The sequence below is a fragment of the Rhinolophus hipposideros genome (assembly GCF_964194185.1).
Source record: "Rhinolophus hipposideros genome assembly, chromosome: X".
Lineage (NCBI taxonomy): Eukaryota > Metazoa > Chordata > Mammalia > Chiroptera > Rhinolophidae > Rhinolophus > Rhinolophus hipposideros.
In genome coordinates this window covers 87,459,421-87,479,354 of record NC_138046.1, presented here as the reverse complement: position 1 = coordinate 87,479,354, position 19,934 = coordinate 87,459,421, and the positions used below count along the sequence as shown (strand labels likewise).

Sequence of the window (19,934 nt, the reverse complement as noted above, 5' to 3'; positions counted from 1 at the left end):
TGGATTCTCTCTCTCTCTCTCTCTCTCTCTCTCTCTCTCTCTCTCTCTCTCTCTCTCTCTCTACCTCTTTCTCTCTCTCTCTTTCTCTCTCTCTAAATACCATCAAAATGCTTCTAAAGCACATAGGAAATTATAATTAACTAGGCTTTGGTTTTGCACAGTGCTTCTGGATTTGGATTTAATAAGTATAGTATTTATTGTTTGCATGTTTGTTGCAGGGAAAAGGTGACTCTGAAGCTTTTGAAGGACTTTTAAGCCATTTTGTTCACATAAATTTAGTCATTTTCCCCACATACATTGTTTAGCCATTGTCTCCGCAGTCTTTATTATGGTTGATGTGCTCAGCAACCCCCTTTTTCCTGGATATTGTAAAGCTGAAGCTCAGCTGTGCCCTGTCCAAGCATTCCAATCCCAAATGAGAGGAATCAGAATGAGTGCCCGATGCAGTTGCATTTAGCAGAGTGAAACCCCTGGGCACACATCAGTGTCTCTGCCGCTCTAAGGAGGGAATTGGGACTCGATAGGGTTTGGGAGAAGAGGTACTTTCCCTTTTATACTCATCATACTTCTATACGGTTTGATGTTTCTTTTTACAGTGAATGTTATTTATTACTTGTGTAAGATAAAGCAATACAATTGTTTATTTAAAAATAAATGACAACAGACAAAAGGAAAGTTTAGAGACATTGCAAAAGAATCATAATCATCCAAAACTAGTTGTCTCTAGGAATAAACAAGTGATGCCATTTGTTACCTATCAGAATGGCTAAAATTTTTTCAAGTCTGACAATGCTCCTTAGGTTGGCAAGCCTAAGGAGAAAGAGGTGCCATCCTCCACGGTTGGAGGAAGGTTGGTACAGGTTCATCTATTAATAGTAAGAGCATTAAACAGATATTTAAAATCAAGAGGTGGAGCTGTAAGTGCTGATGTGGAATGATCTCATGATGTACAGTTAAGTGTAAAAAGCAAGGAACTGTATATATAGTCTGCTACCATTTGTTTCTTTTTATTTCCTGGAAGAATACACAAAAACTGTGAAAAGTAAAATTATATTTGGATAGAAGTACTTGAGTTCTGGAACTGGTAAGCTTTTATTTTTAATGTTGTTTTTTTGCGTGTTTTTTTTTTTAATTGGGGAAGGGGAACAGGACTTTATTGGGGAACAGTGAGTCAATCTTAGTTGTGGAGGGTGCTGTTCAGCTTCAAGTTGTTGTCCTTTCAATCTTAGTTGTGGTGGGCACAGCTCAGCTCCAGGTCCAGTTACCGTTGTTACAGTTGCAGGGGGCGCTGCCCACCATCCCTTGCGGGACTCAAAGAATTGAACTGGCAACCTTGTGGTTGAGAGCCCGTGATCCAACCAACTGAGCCATCCCGAAGGCAGCTGAGCTCAAGGTGCCGTGTTCAATCTTAGTTGCAGGGGGCAGAGCCCACCATCCCTCGTGGGACTCGAGGAGTTGAACTGGCAACCTTGTGGTTGAGCTCACTGGCCCATATGGGAATGGAACCGGCAGCCTTCAGATTTAGGAGTACGGAGCTCTAACTGCCTGAGCCATGGGACCAGTAAGCTTTTAATTTTAAGTTTAATCCGAAGTACTTGACAGATACTTTGTCATTTGTGAGTATAATTTCTAAATAAACATGAAAACACCATTCTAAAGTATCAGAGGGCATCGAAAGACTTGAGAAACTTGGGCATGGACTCCAAGTTAAAAAAACTTGCTTTAGGGGAAAGAATCTGCCCAAACATTCAGTGTTCCATTTCTTCAGTCTAGTTGCTCCTCAAGATCAAGGTCTCTGTAGGGGACCCTGGTGGCAAGGTATATATCCAGGAAAGTCACCCTTACACAAATAGTCTTTAGCAAACAAGGACCATGTGAGTGTTAGAACATTAGGGGATAGCTTTAACTAGACAACTCTTGGTTTCTTTCCTTCCTATTTATTTATTTATTTATTTAATTATTCTCATAGAACAGAAAACACCTTTACTTCTTTTTTTAATTTCATTTTTTGAATTCATTGGGGGTGACAATTGTTAGTAAAGCTACATAGATTTCAGGTGTACAATTCTGTATTACATCATCTATAAATCCCATGGTGTGTTCACCACCCGGAGGCAGTTCTCCTTCCATCACCATATATTTGATCTCCCTTACCCTCATCTACCACTCCCCTCCACCCTTGGCCTCTGGTAACCACTAAAATAATGTCTGTGTTTATGAGTTTCTGTTTCTCATTTGTTTGTTTTGTTCTTTTGTTGTTTTTGGTTTATATACCACATATCAGTGAAATCATATGGTTCTCTGCTTTTTTTGTCTGACTTATTTCGCTTAGCATTATACTCATGAGATCCATCCATGTTGTCACAAATGTTCCTATATCATCTTTTCTTATCGCTGAATAGTGTTCCATTGTGTATATATACCACAACTTCTTTATCCATTCATCTATTGAAGGACATTTTGGTTGGTTCCGTGTCTTGGCCACCATAAACAAAGCTGCAATGAACATTGGAGCACACGTGTCTTTATGGATAAATGTTTTCAGATTTGTTGGGCAGATATCCAGGAGAGGGATTGCTGGGTCATACGGTAATTCTATTAGTAATTTTTTGAGGAACCTCCACATTGCCTTCCATAATGGCTGCACCAGTCTGCATTCCCACCAACAGTGTATGAGGGTTCATTTTTCTCCACAGCCTCTCCAACACTTGTTACTATTTGTCTTGCTGATGATAGCCATTTTGACTGGGGTGAGGTGATATCTCATTGTGGTTTTTATTTGCATTTATCTGATGATTAGTGATGTTGAACATTTTTTCATATGTCTATTTGCCATTTGTATGTCCTCTTTGGAGAAATGTCTCTTCAGGTCCTCAGCCCATTTTTCAATTGGGTTGTTGGCTTTTTGTTGTTGAGTTTCATGAGTTCCTTGTATATTTTGGATATTAGCCCCTTATCAGAGGCACTGTTTGCAAAAATCTTCTCCCATTCAGATGGTTGCCTCTTTATTTTGTCAATGGTTTCTTTTACTGTGCAGAAGCTTTTAAGTTTCATATAGTCCCATTCGTTTATTTTAGCTTTTACTTCCATTGCCTTTGGAGTCAAATTCATAAAATGCTCTTTGAACCCAAGGTCCATAAGTTTATTACCTATGTTTTCTTCTATGCAGTGTATTGTGTCAGGTCTTATGCTTAAGTCTTTGATCCATTTTGAATTAATTTAGGTACATGGTGACAGAAAGCATTCTAGTTTCATTCTTTTGACGTGGCTTTCCAATTCTGCCAGCACCATTTATTGAAGAGGCTGTCTTTTCTCCATTGTATCTTTTTTACTTCTTCGTCAAAAATGATCTGTCCGTATTTATGTGGTTTTATTTCTGGGTTCTCAATTCTATTCCATTGGTCTACGTGTCTGTTTTTCTGCCAATACCATGCTGTTTTGATTATTGTAGTCCTGTAGTACAACCTAAACTCAGGGAGTGTGATATCCCCAGTATTGTTCTTTTTTCTTAAGATTGCTTTGGCTATTCTGGGTCTTTTGTGGTTCCAAACAAATCTGATGATTTTTTGTTCTATTTCTTTAAAAAATGCCATTGGGATTTTGATGGGGATTGCATTAAATCTGTATATTGCTTTGGGTAATATGGCCATTTTAACTATGTTGATTCTTCCAATCCATGAGCACGGAATGTCTTTCCATTTCTTTGTGTCTTCTTTAATTTCTTTTAAAAATGTCTTATAGTTTTCAGCATATAAGTCTTTCACATCCTTGGTTAAGTTTATTCCTAGGTATTTTATTCCTTTGCTGCAATTGCAAAAGGAATTCTTTTCGTATTTCGTTTTCTGAGATTTCATTGTTAGTATATAAGAATGCAATTGACTTTTGTACGTTGATTTTGTAGCCAGCAACCTTACTGTATTCGTTGATTGTTTCTAATAGCTTTTTGGTGGAGTCTGTAGGGTTTTCTATATATAGCATCATGTCATCTGCAAAGAGTGACAATTTAACTTCTTCATTCCCAATTTGGATGCCTTTTATTTCTTTCTCTTGCCTGATAGCTCTGGAGAGGACTTCCAACACTATGTTGAAAAGCAGAGGTGATAGGGGACAGCCCTGTCGTGTTCCTGAACATAGAGCAAAGGGCTTCAGTTTTTCACCGTTAATTATGAGATTAGCTGAGGGTTTGTCATATATGGCCTTTATTATGTTAAGGTATTTTCCTTCTATACCTATTTTATTAAGTGTTTTAATCATAAATGGATGTTGTATCTTGTCAAATGCTTTATCTGCATCAATTGATATAATCATATGACTTTTGTCCTTTATTTTGTTTATGTGATGTATCACATTGATGCGTTTGTGGATGTTAAACCATCCTTGTTCCCTGGGGATGAACCCCACTTGGTCGTGATGAATAATCTTTTTAATGCATTGTTGTATTCTATTTGCTAGAATTTTTTTAGGATTTTTTCATCTGTATTCATCAGAGATATTGGTCTGTAGATTTTTTTGTGCGTGTTGTCCTTACCAGGTTTTGGTATCAGGGAAATGTTGGACACATAAAATGAGTTAGGGAGTACTGTCTCTTCTTCAATTTTTTGGAAGAGTTTGAGCAAGATTGGTATTAGACCTTCTTTGAAGGTTTGGTAGAATTCACTAGTGAAGCCATCTGGTCCCAGACTTTTGCTTTTGGGAAGGTTTTGGATGACGGATTCAATGTCGTTACTGGTGATCGGTCTGTTTAGATTTTCCAGTTCTTCATGGTTCAGCCTTGGAAGGCTATATGTTTCTAAGAACTTGTCCATTTCTTCTAGGTTATTGAATTTGGTGGCATACTGTCCTTCATAGTATTCTTGGATGATCCTTTGTATTTCTGTGGTGTCCGTGATAACTTCCCCCTTTTCATTTCTCATTTTGTTTATTAGTGTCTTCTCTCTTTTTATCTTAGTGAGTCTAGCCAAGGGTTTGTCGATTTTATTAATCTTTTCAAAGAACCAGCTCTTAGTCATATTAATTTTTTCTATTGTCTTCTTGCTCTCTAGTTCATTTAGTTCTGTTCTGATTTTTCTTATTTCCTTTCTTCTGCTGACCTTGGGTTTCACCTTTTCTTCTTTTTCTAGTTATTTAAGGTGTAACATGAGGTTATTTCTTTGGGATTTTTCTTGTTTCTTGAGATAGGCCTGTAATGATATAAATTTCCCTCTTAAAACTGCTTTCGCTGCATCCCAAAAATTTTGGTAGGATGTATTTTCATTGTCATTTGTTTCCATGTGTCTTTTGATCTCTCCACTAATTTCTTCTTTGACCCAGTCGTTCTTTAAAAGTATGTTGTTTAATATCCATGTATTTGTGTTTTTTCCTGCTTTCTGTTCGCAGTTGATATCCAATTTCAAAGCCTTGTGATCAGAGAATATGCTTGGTATGATTTCAATCTTCTTAAATTTCCTGAGGCTGATTTTATGTCCCAACATATGGTCTATCCTTGAGAATGTTCCATGTACACTCGAAAAGAATGTATAGTCTGATGTTTTAGGATGAAGTGCTCTATATATGTCAATGATGTCCATTTCATCTAATGTGTCATTTAGGGCTGCCATTTCGTTATTTATTTTCTGTTTGGATGATCTAGCCATAGCTGTCAATGATGTATTTAGGTCCCCTGTATAATTGTGATTCGGTCAATTTCTCTCTTTCGTTCTGTTAGTAGTTGCTTGGTAGCTAGCATGCTGCCTTTTTTGTTCTATTTGTCCTGGATTCTACATCAGCAGCTGCCCTGACCTGTGCTTTCCTCTTCTCCACTAAAAGAGTATATGGAGCAAACAGGCCTTGAGCTGTGACTTAGATGCCTAAGCTAGGGACTGCCTGACAATCAAGTAACAGCGTTGGCCCTTCCCCACAAGCTCCATCTTGGCCTGCATTTTCTGGACAGGCTGTTGGGTCTGTCCTGAAATCATCTTTGAATTTCCCATCTTACTCTTTCCCTTGAGTATGGAGGGGCATTCAGAGTAACCGGAAAGAACATGGGCCTGGGAAAATGGAGGCTCAGAGCCTCTGCTTCTCCCATGGTTCTTCCAAATTTCTCATGAAAACAAACTAGGCCAAAATTGCCCCCAATCCCAATGAGCATTTTTTTCAATGCCCACTCCCAGTCAGGCAAATCTCTTCAAACTCCAGTGTCCAGAGAGGTTCTCTCTGGTCCGCCTTGTATCCCCACCCAACCCTCAGCCCATATTTTAGGTAAGTGTCCCTTCCCACTTCTGAAAAGAAAGCCAGATAACTGGCCTCACCCCACTTCTCAAACAGCGTGCTCAGTTACCTGACTCAGTGCAACATCTAGTTCATTGAGGTGCACAATCCAGGTTCCACGCACTGGTTCTCAACTCGGGAACTCCAGCAGCCTAGCCCACTGAAACCAGCCACCTGTGTTCCACCTCTGCAGGGGTGAAGAGACAAAGACTACCAAGGGGGTTGTCCCCAAATGTCTCATTGCTGTGCCCAACAAACTAAAAAGTTCTAGCTCTACAACTTCAGAAGAACGTTAATGGAAAAAGATAAACATTTAAAACTTATTTAAGCATCAGCATATGTGAACTTACTGTACATATTTGAGTGCGGAAAGTGCTGCTGCTGTGTCTTTGTCTGTCTTGACATCACTCTTTCTTCCCAGGCGGAGGTATTAGATCAAATCAGCAAGGTCCCCCTTCCAGCCTGACGTGGCTCCTCTGTGGCTGCACACATTAACACCTGCACACACCACTCACAGAGTTGGGAACCAAGTTGCATTTTTCTCAGAAGAGCCTTTTCCAAAATGGAAAATTTCCAAATGAGCAAATTTAAGGAAACAAAAGGAAGTCCTGGGAGAGGGTAGCCTTATCTTGGCAGTGCCTAAGCAGGGCTGGGTCTTGTAATTATTTTTATCACTGATGATAGTAAACTGTGCTTACATCCTTTGTGCTTATTTTGCGGACTTCCTATATGTCTTTGTGCACTGTAACGCTACTGTTGCTGTTGTGCCATCTGGATTCCCTTTCACCCATCCTGTCCTCCCACTCTGACCCAGAATGATATTGAACAAAACCACAAGAATTTCGGGATGGAGTCAACTCTTGGAGCAGAACCGACAGGTGATGGGGCCCAGGAGCAGGTGTAGCTTGCTAAGTCACTTGATTACCTCCTCAATGGCTTAGTTGCCAGTTGCTTCCCCAAAAGGAAGACAGCTTGCGGAGCACCTACCTGTTCTTGCACGCACTGGCTTGAAAACGAAGCAAGAAGTGGCGATCTCTCTCAAGGGAGTTGGCTTATTTAGCCTCTGGATTCATAAGCTCCTTTCAGGACTTCATTATTTACTACTTCCAATAATACAACTGCTCGGGTAGTGGGAGCAGACACCAAATATCCATCTCAATTATGTTCAGATGCCATTAAGAGCCAAAGTTCTAGGGTTTGGTTGCATCTTTGGTAGCACTTCCTGAGGGATTGATTGAGTGGGCAATTCCTGGCCAGAACAGTGGGGAAGCAGAACACCAAGAGACTTGGATTGCCACCAATTGCTTCTGGTGTCAATATGACAGGTCAGCAGCTACGAGTCCTTCTTCTCCAAAAAGGATCTTGCTGTGTCCAAGGGCGGGGGAAAAATAAGGAAGAGAAATTCAACTGAATATTAGGTTAAAGGTTGATCAGAAGAAACAGTCGGGGTCAACATAATCTTCCCTCAGGACACTAGTAGAATAATTTTAGTTTCATCAGAGATGGAAACTGACACCAAAGCAACCAAACCCATTAGCATCATTCCATCCTGTAAAGGACTTTGGTTGGCCATATGGTTTGTGGAACTGCATTTGTCTATTTGTCTGCTAAACTGTAATCCATGTTGTTTTCTGTACTACGTCTTTTTTTTTTTCCTCAGAGTCCTCTGCAAATAAGCAGCAGGGCCAGGGGCTGGTTGGGGGAGGAAGGTGGGTTAGTTATGGGGTAACAGGATAAAGCAGAAAGAAAAGGTCCGCAAAGGGTGCCTATTCCTCCTCCCCACCCCCAAATGGAACGCCAGTCCTCAAAGTTAATAAAGTTTTGCTTCTTAAAATATTTTAATAAACGGATAAACATAATCAACACCAGTGTCTCATCATTTACTTCAGCACGGGGGGAGTTGAATGATGGTGGAAATGCGGATGGGCTTGGGAGGATAGCATGGCGCTAAAAGGGCTGCCACAAAAAGTTCTAAAATCTAGCTGCAATTTGGAACAATCCTATGGATAAATGCCTTCCACTTTCATAGTTCTAGAAGCCAATTCTCTGCAGGATCCAGATTTCAATGAAATGAATTAGTCACTGGGGAGGTGAAGTGAGGTAGAGGAATATAGCCGACTGCTAAATAGATGCATAAATGCAAAAAGCAGATTGAAAAACTTTTGACAACACAATCTGCCCACCTAACATACATGAGATACTCCTCACCCCTCCAGAAGGGTTGGAGGTGGGAAGGAGAGTTCTGTTCAGATGCACAATTGGTGAGGCCTGGGATTGAAGGTGGTTCCATTTCTGCCCCACTAAGAGTGACCCTGGGGGAGCCAGTTATTAGTCACATTTAATAGGTAGGCACCTGAGCCTGTACTAGACCAGGATTCCACAAATGCTCGGATTTCTAAATCCTTGACTTTCCAAAACTAAAACCTATATCTTAGGGAGAAAACAGTTGTGACCTTCTGGACCACATTTCAGTCTGTCCCCATAAAAACTACAGTCTTAGGCTTTATGAGGGAAACAGCCCTGTTGCCGAGAAGCTACCACCAGGGTGGGCTCTTTAATTCATGTTAAGAAGTTTAGAATACATCCTGTAGGCGAGGGAAATACCATCAGAATTGAAGTCTGTTTTTTAAATTACAATAGAATAAAATTGCCCTTTTTTGGTGTAAAATTCAATGAATTTTAACACATGTAGATGTTCGAGTAACCACCACCGCTACCATGATACAGAAATTTTTACGGCTCCATAAATCGCCTTCCTATCATTCCCTTACAGCCACACTTAACCCTAGGTCTAACACTGACCTATTGTCCATCACAATAGTTTTTTTTTTCTTTTCAAGTATATTAAAGAATATGTAACCTTTTGAGACAAGCTTTAACTCAGCCTTCCAGATTCAAGCTGTCATGTGAATCAATAATGTTCCTTTTTATTGCTGAATGGCATTCCATCGTGTGGATGTGCCAGTTTGTGTATCCATTCACCCACTGAAGGAACCTTTGCTTGTTTCCAGTTTTTGGCAATTAAGAAGAGAACTGCTATAAACATTCATATACAGGTTATTGTATTCAATTCTCTAGGATAAATGCTCAGCAGTAGGACTGCTGGGTTATGTGGGAAACACATGTTTCACTTGGTAAGAAACTTCCAAACTGTTTTCCAGAGGGGCTGCACCATTTTTTGCATCCAAACCAGCACTATATGAGTTCCACTGGCTCCACACCTTCACCAGCTCTGGAAATTCATTTTTCTTTTAACCATTCTAATAGACGTTTAATGGCATCTTCTCATGACATTTCCCCTAATAGCTAACGATGTTCAACACCTTTCTATGTGCTTATTTATCATACGTAAGTCCTCTTTGGAGAAGAGTCTGTTCAAATTCTTTTCCCTTTTGGTAATTGTGTTTTTCATTGACTTATTGTTGGGTTTTCAGAATTCTTTATATATCCTGGATCAAAGTTCTTTGTCAGATACATAATTTACAAATATCTTCTGCTAGTCTGTAGTCTATCTTTTCATTCTCTCAACATATCTTCCAGAAGAAAAGTTTTATATTTTCATAAAGAACAATCCTTAATTTTTCATGTATGGATTGTGCTTTTTGTGTCATATCTAAGAATTCTTCGTCTAACTCAGTTGATTCCAACCACGGGTGACTTTGCCCCCTGGGAACATTCAGCAATATCTGGACACATTTTGGGCTGTCACAGCTGGGTGGGGGACACAGGGTGCTACTGGTATCTAATGGGTAAAGGCCAGGGATACTGCTAAATATCCTACAATGTAAAGTTCCCACAACAAAGAATTATCTAGCCAAAATGTCAATCGAGTTGCTTGCTGCTCAGGAACCCTGATTTAACCCCAGGTCACAAAGATTTTCTCTTATGTTGATATCCAAAAGTTTTATAGTCTATGTTTTAATGTTACATCTATGATTCCTTTTGAATTTTTGTATAACAAATGAGGTTTAGATGAAGGGTCATTTTTTGGCATACAGATATCCAATTGTTCCAACACCACGTATTGAAAAGACTGCTTTTATCACTGACTTGCTTTCGAACCTTTCTCCAAACTCAGTTATAACTGTGTGGGTTTATTTCTGGACTCTATTCCGTTACATTGTTCTATGTCTTTCTCTTCCCCAGTACCACACCATATTCATTACTGTAACTTTATAGTAAGTCTTCAAATTGGGTGGTGTGAGTCATCTAACTTTATTCTTTTTCAGAATGGTCTTAGCTATTTTACCTCATTTGCCCATGTAAATTCCAGAATCGGTTTGTCTATATCTACAAAAAAAAAAAAATCCTGCTATGATTTTGACAACTATTGAGTTAAATATACAGATCCATTTGAGAAGTGACATCTTTACTCAGTTGACATTTTCACTCCATGAACACTATGTATTTCAAATTTATAGGATTTATTTCATCAGCATTTTGTAGTTTCCACTACACAGATTTTGTGAATGTTTTATTAGATTTCATTTTGGGGAGCTATTATGAACGCTATTTTAAAGTTTGAATATCTTTGTGCATTGCCAGGATATAATGTGATTGATTTTTGTGAGTGTTGATCTTGTGTTCTGTGACCTTGCTAAACAAACATTGGTTCTAGGAGTTTTGTTGTAGGTGTTTTGAGATTTTCTATACATATAATCATGCCACCTGCAAAAATCATTTTTAAGTCAATTTTATTTCTTCCTTTGCAATCTGCATTTTTATTTCTCTTTCTGATCTCATTGTATTGGATACGACTTCTAGTATAATGTTAATAGGACTGATGAAGAATAGACATCCTTGCCTTTTTCCTAATCTTAAGGGAAAGTGTTCAGTCTTTCACCATTAAATATGGTATTACACGTAGATTTTTGGAGACAACCTTTATCAGGTTGAGGAAGTTTCCATATATTATTTGTTTGTTGATCATTTTTATCATGGATGAATGTTGAATTCTGTCAGATGCGTTTTCTGCATCAGTTGGCAAGTGATTTTTTTTCTTTTAAATTGTGAATATGGTTGATACCCTGGACATTTAGAATACGAGGTGACACTTAATTTTGCGAACTTGTTGCAAAAATGTTGCTAACTTTTTTGATATCAGAGGGATTATTCATTATGAATTTGTACCAACGAGACAGTAAACCAAGTTTACCATTTGAAGTGCTGAAAAGGCTGCACGAAAAATTTAGACGACCTGAACTTTTCGCCAACAATTCATGGCTCTTGCATCACGACAATGCACCAACTCACACGGCACTGTCTGTGAGGGAGTTTTTAGCCAGTAAACAAATAACTGTATTGGAACACCCTCCCTACTCACCTGATCTGGCCCCCAATGACTTCTTTACCCCCAAATAAAGGAAATATTGAAAGGAAGACATTTTGATGACATTCAGGGCATCGGGGGTACCGTAAGGACAGCTCTGATGGTAATTCCAAAAAGAGTTCCAAAATTGCTTTGAAGGGTGGCTAGGCACTGGTGTCTGTGCACAGCTTCCCAAGGGGAGTACTTTGAAGGTGACCATAGTGATATTCAGCAATGAGGTATGTAGCACTTTTTCTAGGATGAGTTCGCAAACTTCATTGTCTAACCTTCACATGACATTATTATAAAACTGGTTGCTTAATTTGTATGGAAAACATTTATAGTTTTGCTTTAGTGGTCAATCTGATTTTCAGGCCACCAGTCTTCCTTCCATGGGCTGATGGTCCAATGTCAGTTTAGTTTTCAGAGCCTTTGAAATGTTATTCAGATCTATCTGGTGTATGTGTGTGTGTGTCACTAAATGGTTAGCCCGCAATCAGATGTGCTGTGTAATGTCTAGGACCTCTAGACATTGTCTCTTTCAAAGTACTGAGCCTTGTCTCTTTCAGAGTTTCCTGATGGTTATCGCCAAAGGTGTCTTGCAATCATACTAGACAAACATAAGGGGTGGTCCAGCCACAACACTGGTTATCAGGAGGCTGAAACAAGCACAAAACACATGATTAGAAGACTTAATATGGTTAAGATGTCAATACTCCACAAATTGACCTACAAATTCAATGCAATCTCTAACAAAATCCAGCTTTCTTTTTTTTCAGAAGTTGACAAACTGAGGCTAAAAATCATATAGAAATGTGAGGGACCCAGAATATTCAAACCATCTTGAAACGGAGGAAAAAAAGTTGGAGAACTTACATTTCCTGATTTCCGACCTGACTACAAACCTACAGTAATCAAAGTGGTGTGTTACTAGCATAAGGATACACAAATAGGTAAATGGAATAGAACTGAGAGTACAGAAATGAGCTATCACATATACACTCAATTAATTTTCAACAACGGCACCAAGATTTTTTCCACAAATGGTGCTGGGGCAACGGGGTATCTACGTGCACCACACATAAAAATGAATTCAAAATAGATTTAAGGCATACATGTAAGAGCTAAAACTATAAAAATACCAGAATAAAACATGGAGGTAAATCGTCCTGATCTTGGATTAGGCATTGGTTTCTTAGAGATGACACAAAAGCAAAAATATCCAAAAAATAGATAAATTGGACTTCAAATTCAAAACTTTTATGCTTCAAATAACACTTAATAAGAAAGTGAAAAGACAATCCATAGAATCAAAGAAAATATTTGCAATCATCTATGATCCAGAATATATGAAGAACTCTTACACTCAGTAATGAAGAAACAAATGACCCAACTGAAAATAGGCAGAGTTTGAATAGACATTTCTCCAAAGAGGATACACAAAGGGCAAATAAACATGTGGAAAAAAAACCAGTTCAACATTATTAACCATCAGGGAAATGCAAATCAAAACCACAATAAGATGCCACTTCACACTCATGTGGATGGCTATAATTAAATGATAAATAATAACAAATATTAAAGAAGATGTGGAGAAATTGGGACCCTCATCTGTAGCTGGTGGGAATGTCAAATAGTGCATGATCCAGCAATTCGACTCATAAGTATATACACAAGACAAATGAAACACGTACACACAAAACTTATACGCGAGTGTTCGTAGCAATATTATTAATAATGGCCAAAAAGCAGAAACAGTCCAAATTTCCATCAGCTGATGACTGAATAAACAAAATGTGGAGTATCCATTCAATGGAATATTATTCAGCAATAAAAGAAAATGAAGTCCAACACATGCTACAACACGGAAAAACCTGGAAAACATTATGCTAAGCAAAAGAAACCAAACACAAAAGGCCACACACTGCATGATTCCATTCCTATAAAATGTCCAGGACAAAGCTATAGAGACAGAAAGTAAATTAGTGTTTGCTTAGGGCTGAGGGGTGGGGGATAGGGTGGAATGGGGAGTGACTGCTAATGGGTATGGGGTTTCTTTTGGGGGTGATGCAGATGTTGCCAAATTAGATTCTGGCAACAGACATATACCTGACTACACTAAAACGATTGAATTGTACACTCTAAATGGATAAATTGTACGATATGTGAATTATATCCCAATTAAACTGTTAAAATATATAAGGTTACAAAGAAAATCAGTTATATCGAACTAGAGTCATCAAAATATAAAAAGAAATTCGTGATAATGGAATAGATGTGCTTCTTTAACAAGGCATTAAATAACAAGATACAGGTCTAATAGCTCTCGATTTTGAAGTAGTGATCAACGTAAAATAAATCTGAGACATATGCAACGACAACAAAAATGATTTATGGTCCCATTAGCACCTTGAAAGAACAACAGAATTGGAATAAAGGGGGGAAATGATTTAATCTGATGAAGCTCCAGTTTCAAAAGAGCAGGTTCCAGACACTTTTTAATGAGGCTGGAGATTAGAGAGATGGATTCCAGCCCCGTGCTTTTAGCACATTTATGTAATGTTGGCTGTGCCCGCTCAGTCACGACCAAGCAGCTTGGACCTCTCGGACTGTCCCTTTTAGTCATCTTGCAAAGCAGTGGAAAGTGGCAGGAAGAAACTTAATATCTGGCCACCAAGACAAAGCCAAGTTGGGAGGGAAAATGGGATATTGACCGAAAGGGTAAGAAAGCACTAAGACATCTAAGTAGAGGCATGGCATGCTCTCCCTCCTGTCCCAAACCCATTAGAAAAGGTGATATGACCAAACTAGCATGGGGAGTCCGGGCAAGAATCGGGGAGGTATTTTCCCCATAACGTCTCCACTGACTGCCCCCTCCACCAGATATCTAGCCCGAAGACTGATATTCAAAACATTTGGCAAGTGGTAACAAATGGCCACAGACCAATCAGAACAGTTGCCGGCCACATTACCAGAACAGAGCCCCAGAGGTATACTGCTATGACACACATTACTTGCTTCAGTGGTTAGATTATGGGGAGGTCCCAGAAGTCCTAAAGGCAAGATTAAGGCAGTGGCTCCTCATCAACTAGCAGAGGACACTCAACTCTCGTGGGAACAACGGAGACAGCGGTCCCAGACACATCACCCCAAAGACTAGATACACGTAAAATCTCCGTCAGGCTTTCTGCATGAAAGATTGAGCAAATGGCTGATACTTGCATTCATGGCACACCGCACTGATTTTACAGGTGGAAATTTCTCCTCTTGACAGAAGATGAAGACCAAACGTGATTTCAGCGTGCCACTCCAAGCAGTTTTTTCAAATTTAGACTCCAGAAGCTGCCTCACTATGAAAGTAGGGCTGCATTTGGGTGAAAATTGTGATCCCCATCTTTTCATCATCGAGGAAGAAACAAAGAAAGCAAACAACCTGAGATAGGGACCAAAAGGTAGGGGTTCAGATCTGAACACTGAGGCTTGTCTGTCAGGTAGAGGTTGCCTTCCCTGAACTGGGCATTCCCCAAACCGCACGCGCTCCCAAGAAACCTCTTTCTACAGACACTTCCATCAATTCATACCTAGCTCAATTCCTCTTCCGGTGAAGAGAAAGCTTCCAAACTGAAAAGGAAACCAGATAAGCTACACTCTGAGGCACAGCCGTTAGCAGGCAGGAAAACAAAAAAATCCTCGGGCTGTGCATGGGGTTCCTGAGCAGTAAGAGAGGAGGTGAGCCACTCTGAACAAAAAACATTTTTTTTATTAATTCTCCAAACAAACACAACAACATTTTTTTCTTTCATAAAAAAACTTAAATATGTATAACATTAACAGTTTGGGAAAAGTCAAACAAAGACTGAAAATGAAGAAAAGTGATAAAAAGACAAATTCAAGAACAGAATAAATATAGCCTATTTAAATGCACGCCTGGCCTTGGGTGACTGCTGCCAGAGGTCCAGGTCCTCAGTCTCAGAATTAGCAGGAATTCATAACCTCCTCCAACTCCAGCATGTCCAAGGGGGGGATTTTGGTGACTTCAAAGAAGACCCTGCAAAAAGAAGAGGTGTGTGCTCAGTGTAAATTACGCCAAAGGAAGCGGGCTCCATGGAATAAGTGGGACCTAAGGCCCTTGATTCCTTATCTTCCTTTAACCCTGGTGCAGACAGTAAGGGAAAACAGTACATGAACCTTTCTTTTCCCTGAAGTGAAGCTAGTCTGGGCCTCGCCATGACTGAGCACAAACCCAAGCTTGGCACAAACTGGAGCTTGGCACTTACTGGTGAGAATACTTGGAACGCACAGTCTGGAGCTTATCGGAAGAACGTGAAGTCAGCATGTTCAGCTGCTTGACCAAGGGGCGAAGATCAGAGGTCTTGTAGCCACTGTAACACTCCAGGGTGGGAGCCTGGGAGAAGCAATGAATAGTGACTTTTACGACAGGAAGCAGACCCTTCCTCTGTCTCTGCTATCCCAAATCCAAACTTCCTATCCTTGATACAGAAACGGAAGCCAGTCAAAAACATTTCAGACTCACATGACACAAACACTGACGATAATTATAGGGTACTACCTAGAAGAACAGGTTCCAGCCACAAACAAGTGGTATGGCTATATCCATGGGGACAATTTGGGTGCTAGCCCTGCCCATAGGTATTCAGGTATGCTGAAATCCACTAAGGAACAGGACTAACTTTATACTCACTCTCAGGTCAAGGGCCAATGGCCAGGCAAACCTCAGAATAAACTTGAGGGCCCAACTCAACAGCCAACAGGAACTTAAGGCTGTTCCTCCTCTCTGGCTCTAACAGCTATCATTCCATGCATTCATTTTCTCATTCAAGTTCAAGGATGCCAGTTCTGTGACAAGTAAAATAGCAGAGTTTTTACGAGCAAAGGTTCTGGAGGCAAACAGCTTGGGTTCAAGTTCCGGTTTCACTAACAGCATGGCCTTGAACCAGTTCTTTATTAACCTTTTGGTGCCTCAGTTTCTCAATCTCACAAACAGGGATCACTACAGTAATTAAATGATAGGATTAAATGAGTTACTATATACAAAACACATGGAACAGAGTCCAGTGCACAGTAAGTGCCTGAAAAATGCTAGCTAGGGTTAACGATACGACCAAGCCCTGTACAGGATGCTGGGAATATACGCATGACTACAGCCCTGCCCTTCAGGAGGCTGCAGTGTCGTGGAGGAGAGGTGTGTACACTGAGAAGTACAAAACGTGTGGGAAGCGCTACGATGGACGTGAGCCTAGGGCACTGGGAGAGCAGGGCAGGACCCATGATCTTTGGCCAGCAGAGTCACAGAAAGCGTCACAGAGGAGAGCACAGCTGCAATGAGTGTCGAAAGTCAAATGGCAGCTCCACAGGTAGAGAAAGGAAGATTTATTCTATAAGGCAGTGGTTTTCTAAAAACATCTTTAATTATTTTACCTGAACTCCTTTTTTTTTTAAACAGCTTACCTGGAAGCCCAAATATCTTACCTGGAATTGGGGGTGAGGGCTAACAAGCCCCCCAATTTGGATCCCTTTACCTTTTACATGGGCCCTGAGACCCTACTGCAGGAATCCCAGGGCTCTACTGAATAATGTTTGGAAACCACTGTCACAAGCAAAGGGCAGTCATTGGCACAGTGAGCAGGGGACTAACACATTATTATATTCGGTGTGTTAAATAGGATCATGGCCCCATTGTCACTCCATTGGTTCGGACCCCAGTGCTTTACCTTGACTATTACCAAAACTTACTCGCTGGTGTTGCCACTTTTACGCTCTCATCTACCGTGTTTCGCCAAAAATAAGACCTAGCCAGACAGTCTACTGCGTCTTTCGGAGCAAAAATTAATATAAGACCTGGTCTTATTATATTACATTTTATATTATGTTATGTTATGTTATATTATATTACATTATACCCAGTATCATATTATATTATATTATATTGTATTATATTATAACATATCATATTATATTACATTGCATTATATTATATAAGACCCCATCTTATAGAGGAAAATAAGACGAGGTCTTATATTAATTTTTGCTCCAAAAGACGCATTAAAGCTGATGGTCCAGCTAGGTCTTATTTTCGGGGAAACACGGTAGTATACACCTTCTATACTGCTATACCAATACTGTTTCCAAAACACACTAATGGGAGTACGTCACTCCCCTGCCTAGAAAATTTCCAATGCCTCAGTATAAAATGGGTCTCTAAGCATGGCATCGAAGGGCCCTTACAATCTGACTGCATCCTACCTTCTGGCCTCATCTCTCACCATTCTCTATTCACATAGCCTCTGCTCTATCCACAGGAAATATGTTCTTCTGCCCCAAGTACGTCACACTCTTTTCTCACTGCCTTCACACCTTTTCAATTATTGAACTTCATCCCTTTTCAACTATCTGTCTACCTAGATTGTCTCCTCTCACACGTTCCTTTCAGGATCCAACTCAAAAGTCACCGCCTCTGTGAAGCCTTCTTATCTATAGAAGCAGGGTATATAGCATCGAGGACTATGGAGCTGTACTACCAGGGTTCAGATCAGGGCTGACATTTACCTAATACTCACTGGTACAGCCATGCCAAGGGTTAAAACACTGAAATATTTCTATACTGGTTGGCAAGCATGTTGCTGCCCTGAACCCCTCAGGACCTACCAGACTTCCCCAGGATCCAAGGGTCAAAGCCTGGCCCAGCGTGGGGCCTCCGAGAACGTGGCTCCAGAGCTATGGCCACATCCACTCTGATTATACAGCACTGATCGTGCACCACCCTAGGCTGTGCCTCTCATTAGCAAAACATGGGAAGTTATTTCTGATCTCTAAACTAGGGATACTACTGATCTTACAGTGTTCTTGTGAAGATTAAACAAAGTGCTGAGATCACTATTTAAGCACTCCACCCATAGAAACGTAACTGTTGACAGGGTTCTTTCTCAGTACACAGAGGCTTTCCCCTCAGTAGTTGCTCTAGGATATGTAGGCTGGGGTGCTCAGCAGTGGCTGGAAAGAGTAGGCTCACTTGCAAGCATACTCTTTGTACTTGGATTGCATGTTACACATCAGTAAAAATTCACAGTTCTCTGCAGTTGCTTTCATTCAATTTTTCATAAAACAGAGAAACCATCAAATATGGGTTTTATTTGTTTTGGCGAAGGAGGATCAGGGTCCTTCCTCTTCAGAGAAGAGCACGACAGTGTACCTGTGGCTCCCCTGTTATACACATGGGCAGTTGCTTTCACTCCTCTGTTCCAATAAGCTCCCTCAGGGGAGAACCTCGCCGAGGGGACTGTGAGAGGCCGAGGAGAAATGGGGTCAGGTGAGAACTGGGCGCACCCTACCTACCCCCTGCTACAATCAGAGTCATTTCACATTAGTCTGTTTTGCAATATCAGGCTTTCAGGTAAGCATTCTTTGGAACGCAGGGTACCATGACTAAGAAAAATGAAATATAACTCTTTAAAACAATTGCTGTACAGACCCTTCAGGCAGCTGGGCTCCTATTATGTTGCGATGTCAAAGAATCCATCACTGGGGATATACGGCAGTGATGTACACCTTCCTCCTGCCTCCGGGGCTGACCCTGTGCTTCGGAATCCCTACCCCTTGCCCCAACGCAAATGTTTACCCAGTGTCCGAGCTTCTTCATGTAGAGGGCCAAGAGGAAGCAGCCAGCAGCTAGCTTGGAAGCCCTCTCATGGATATAGTCGTATTCCTGCAGGGTCATCTCGCAGACGAAGCAGGACAGGGTCAGTAGGATCATGTCAGCACGGAGACACTAAAGTAAGCAAGAAGACTGGCTCAGCAAGCAATTCAGAACGCCAGCACCAAGCAGCAGACCCCTGGACCCACTCTCTCCACTTATCCCACCTCACGCCTAAATCTAAATGGCTTTCTGCCTGAACCCAAGCAACTTTGTACCTGGGTCCAGCCTCGGGGGTGTTCCATGCTCCAAAACCACTCCTTCCCCTTCCTTGTTTGTCTTTTTAAACAATTATAACCTCTAGCACACACACAGGAAAGGTACACAACACCCACTTGCAGAATACAACGAGTAATTATAAAGTGATACCTCCCCACCCCTTAACCAATACTCAGGTGAAGGAAAACTTTTCCAGCATCTCCCTCAACCTTCCCATGTGTCCCTTCCTGATAAAAGAATCTTCTCTCCCTCCCCTACTCTGCCCTCACCTCAAAACTTCAAGCACACTGTGGAAATCTGCAATTTCTTCCTCCCACACTTCATAAAGACTGCCCACTTAGGAGGGTGGACTGTAGAAGAAATTCTCCTGCCCCCAGTTGTCCCTTTCCCTTTCCCTGCCATTCACACAGTCACTGGGCATGCAGGGACTAACCCAGTAGTGGGAGAATG

At 40.7% G+C, this 19,934-nt stretch overlaps 1 protein-coding gene across 4 annotated transcripts in view; it reads right to left on the bottom strand.

The window, feature by feature from the left end:
- Window positions 1-15,294: 15,294 nt before the first annotated feature.
- The window catches only part of LOC308495490 (G2/mitotic-specific cyclin-B3-like), a 55,228-nt gene continuing 50,588 nt past the window's right edge, over window positions 15,295-19,934 (bottom strand). For all 4 annotated transcript variants that reach the window (XM_081043833.1, XM_081043832.1, XM_081043834.1 and 1 more), the window contains 3 exons: window positions 19,191-19,340; window positions 15,832-15,959; window positions 15,295-15,602 (listed from right to left, as the gene is read on the bottom strand). In XM_081043833.1, coding sequence (XP_080899959.1) covers window positions 15,530-15,602; window positions 15,832-15,959; window positions 19,191-19,340 — 351 coding nt within the window. In that variant the 3' untranslated portion in view covers window positions 15,295-15,529. The remainder of the gene's footprint in view (window positions 15,603-15,831; window positions 15,960-19,190; window positions 19,341-19,934) is intronic.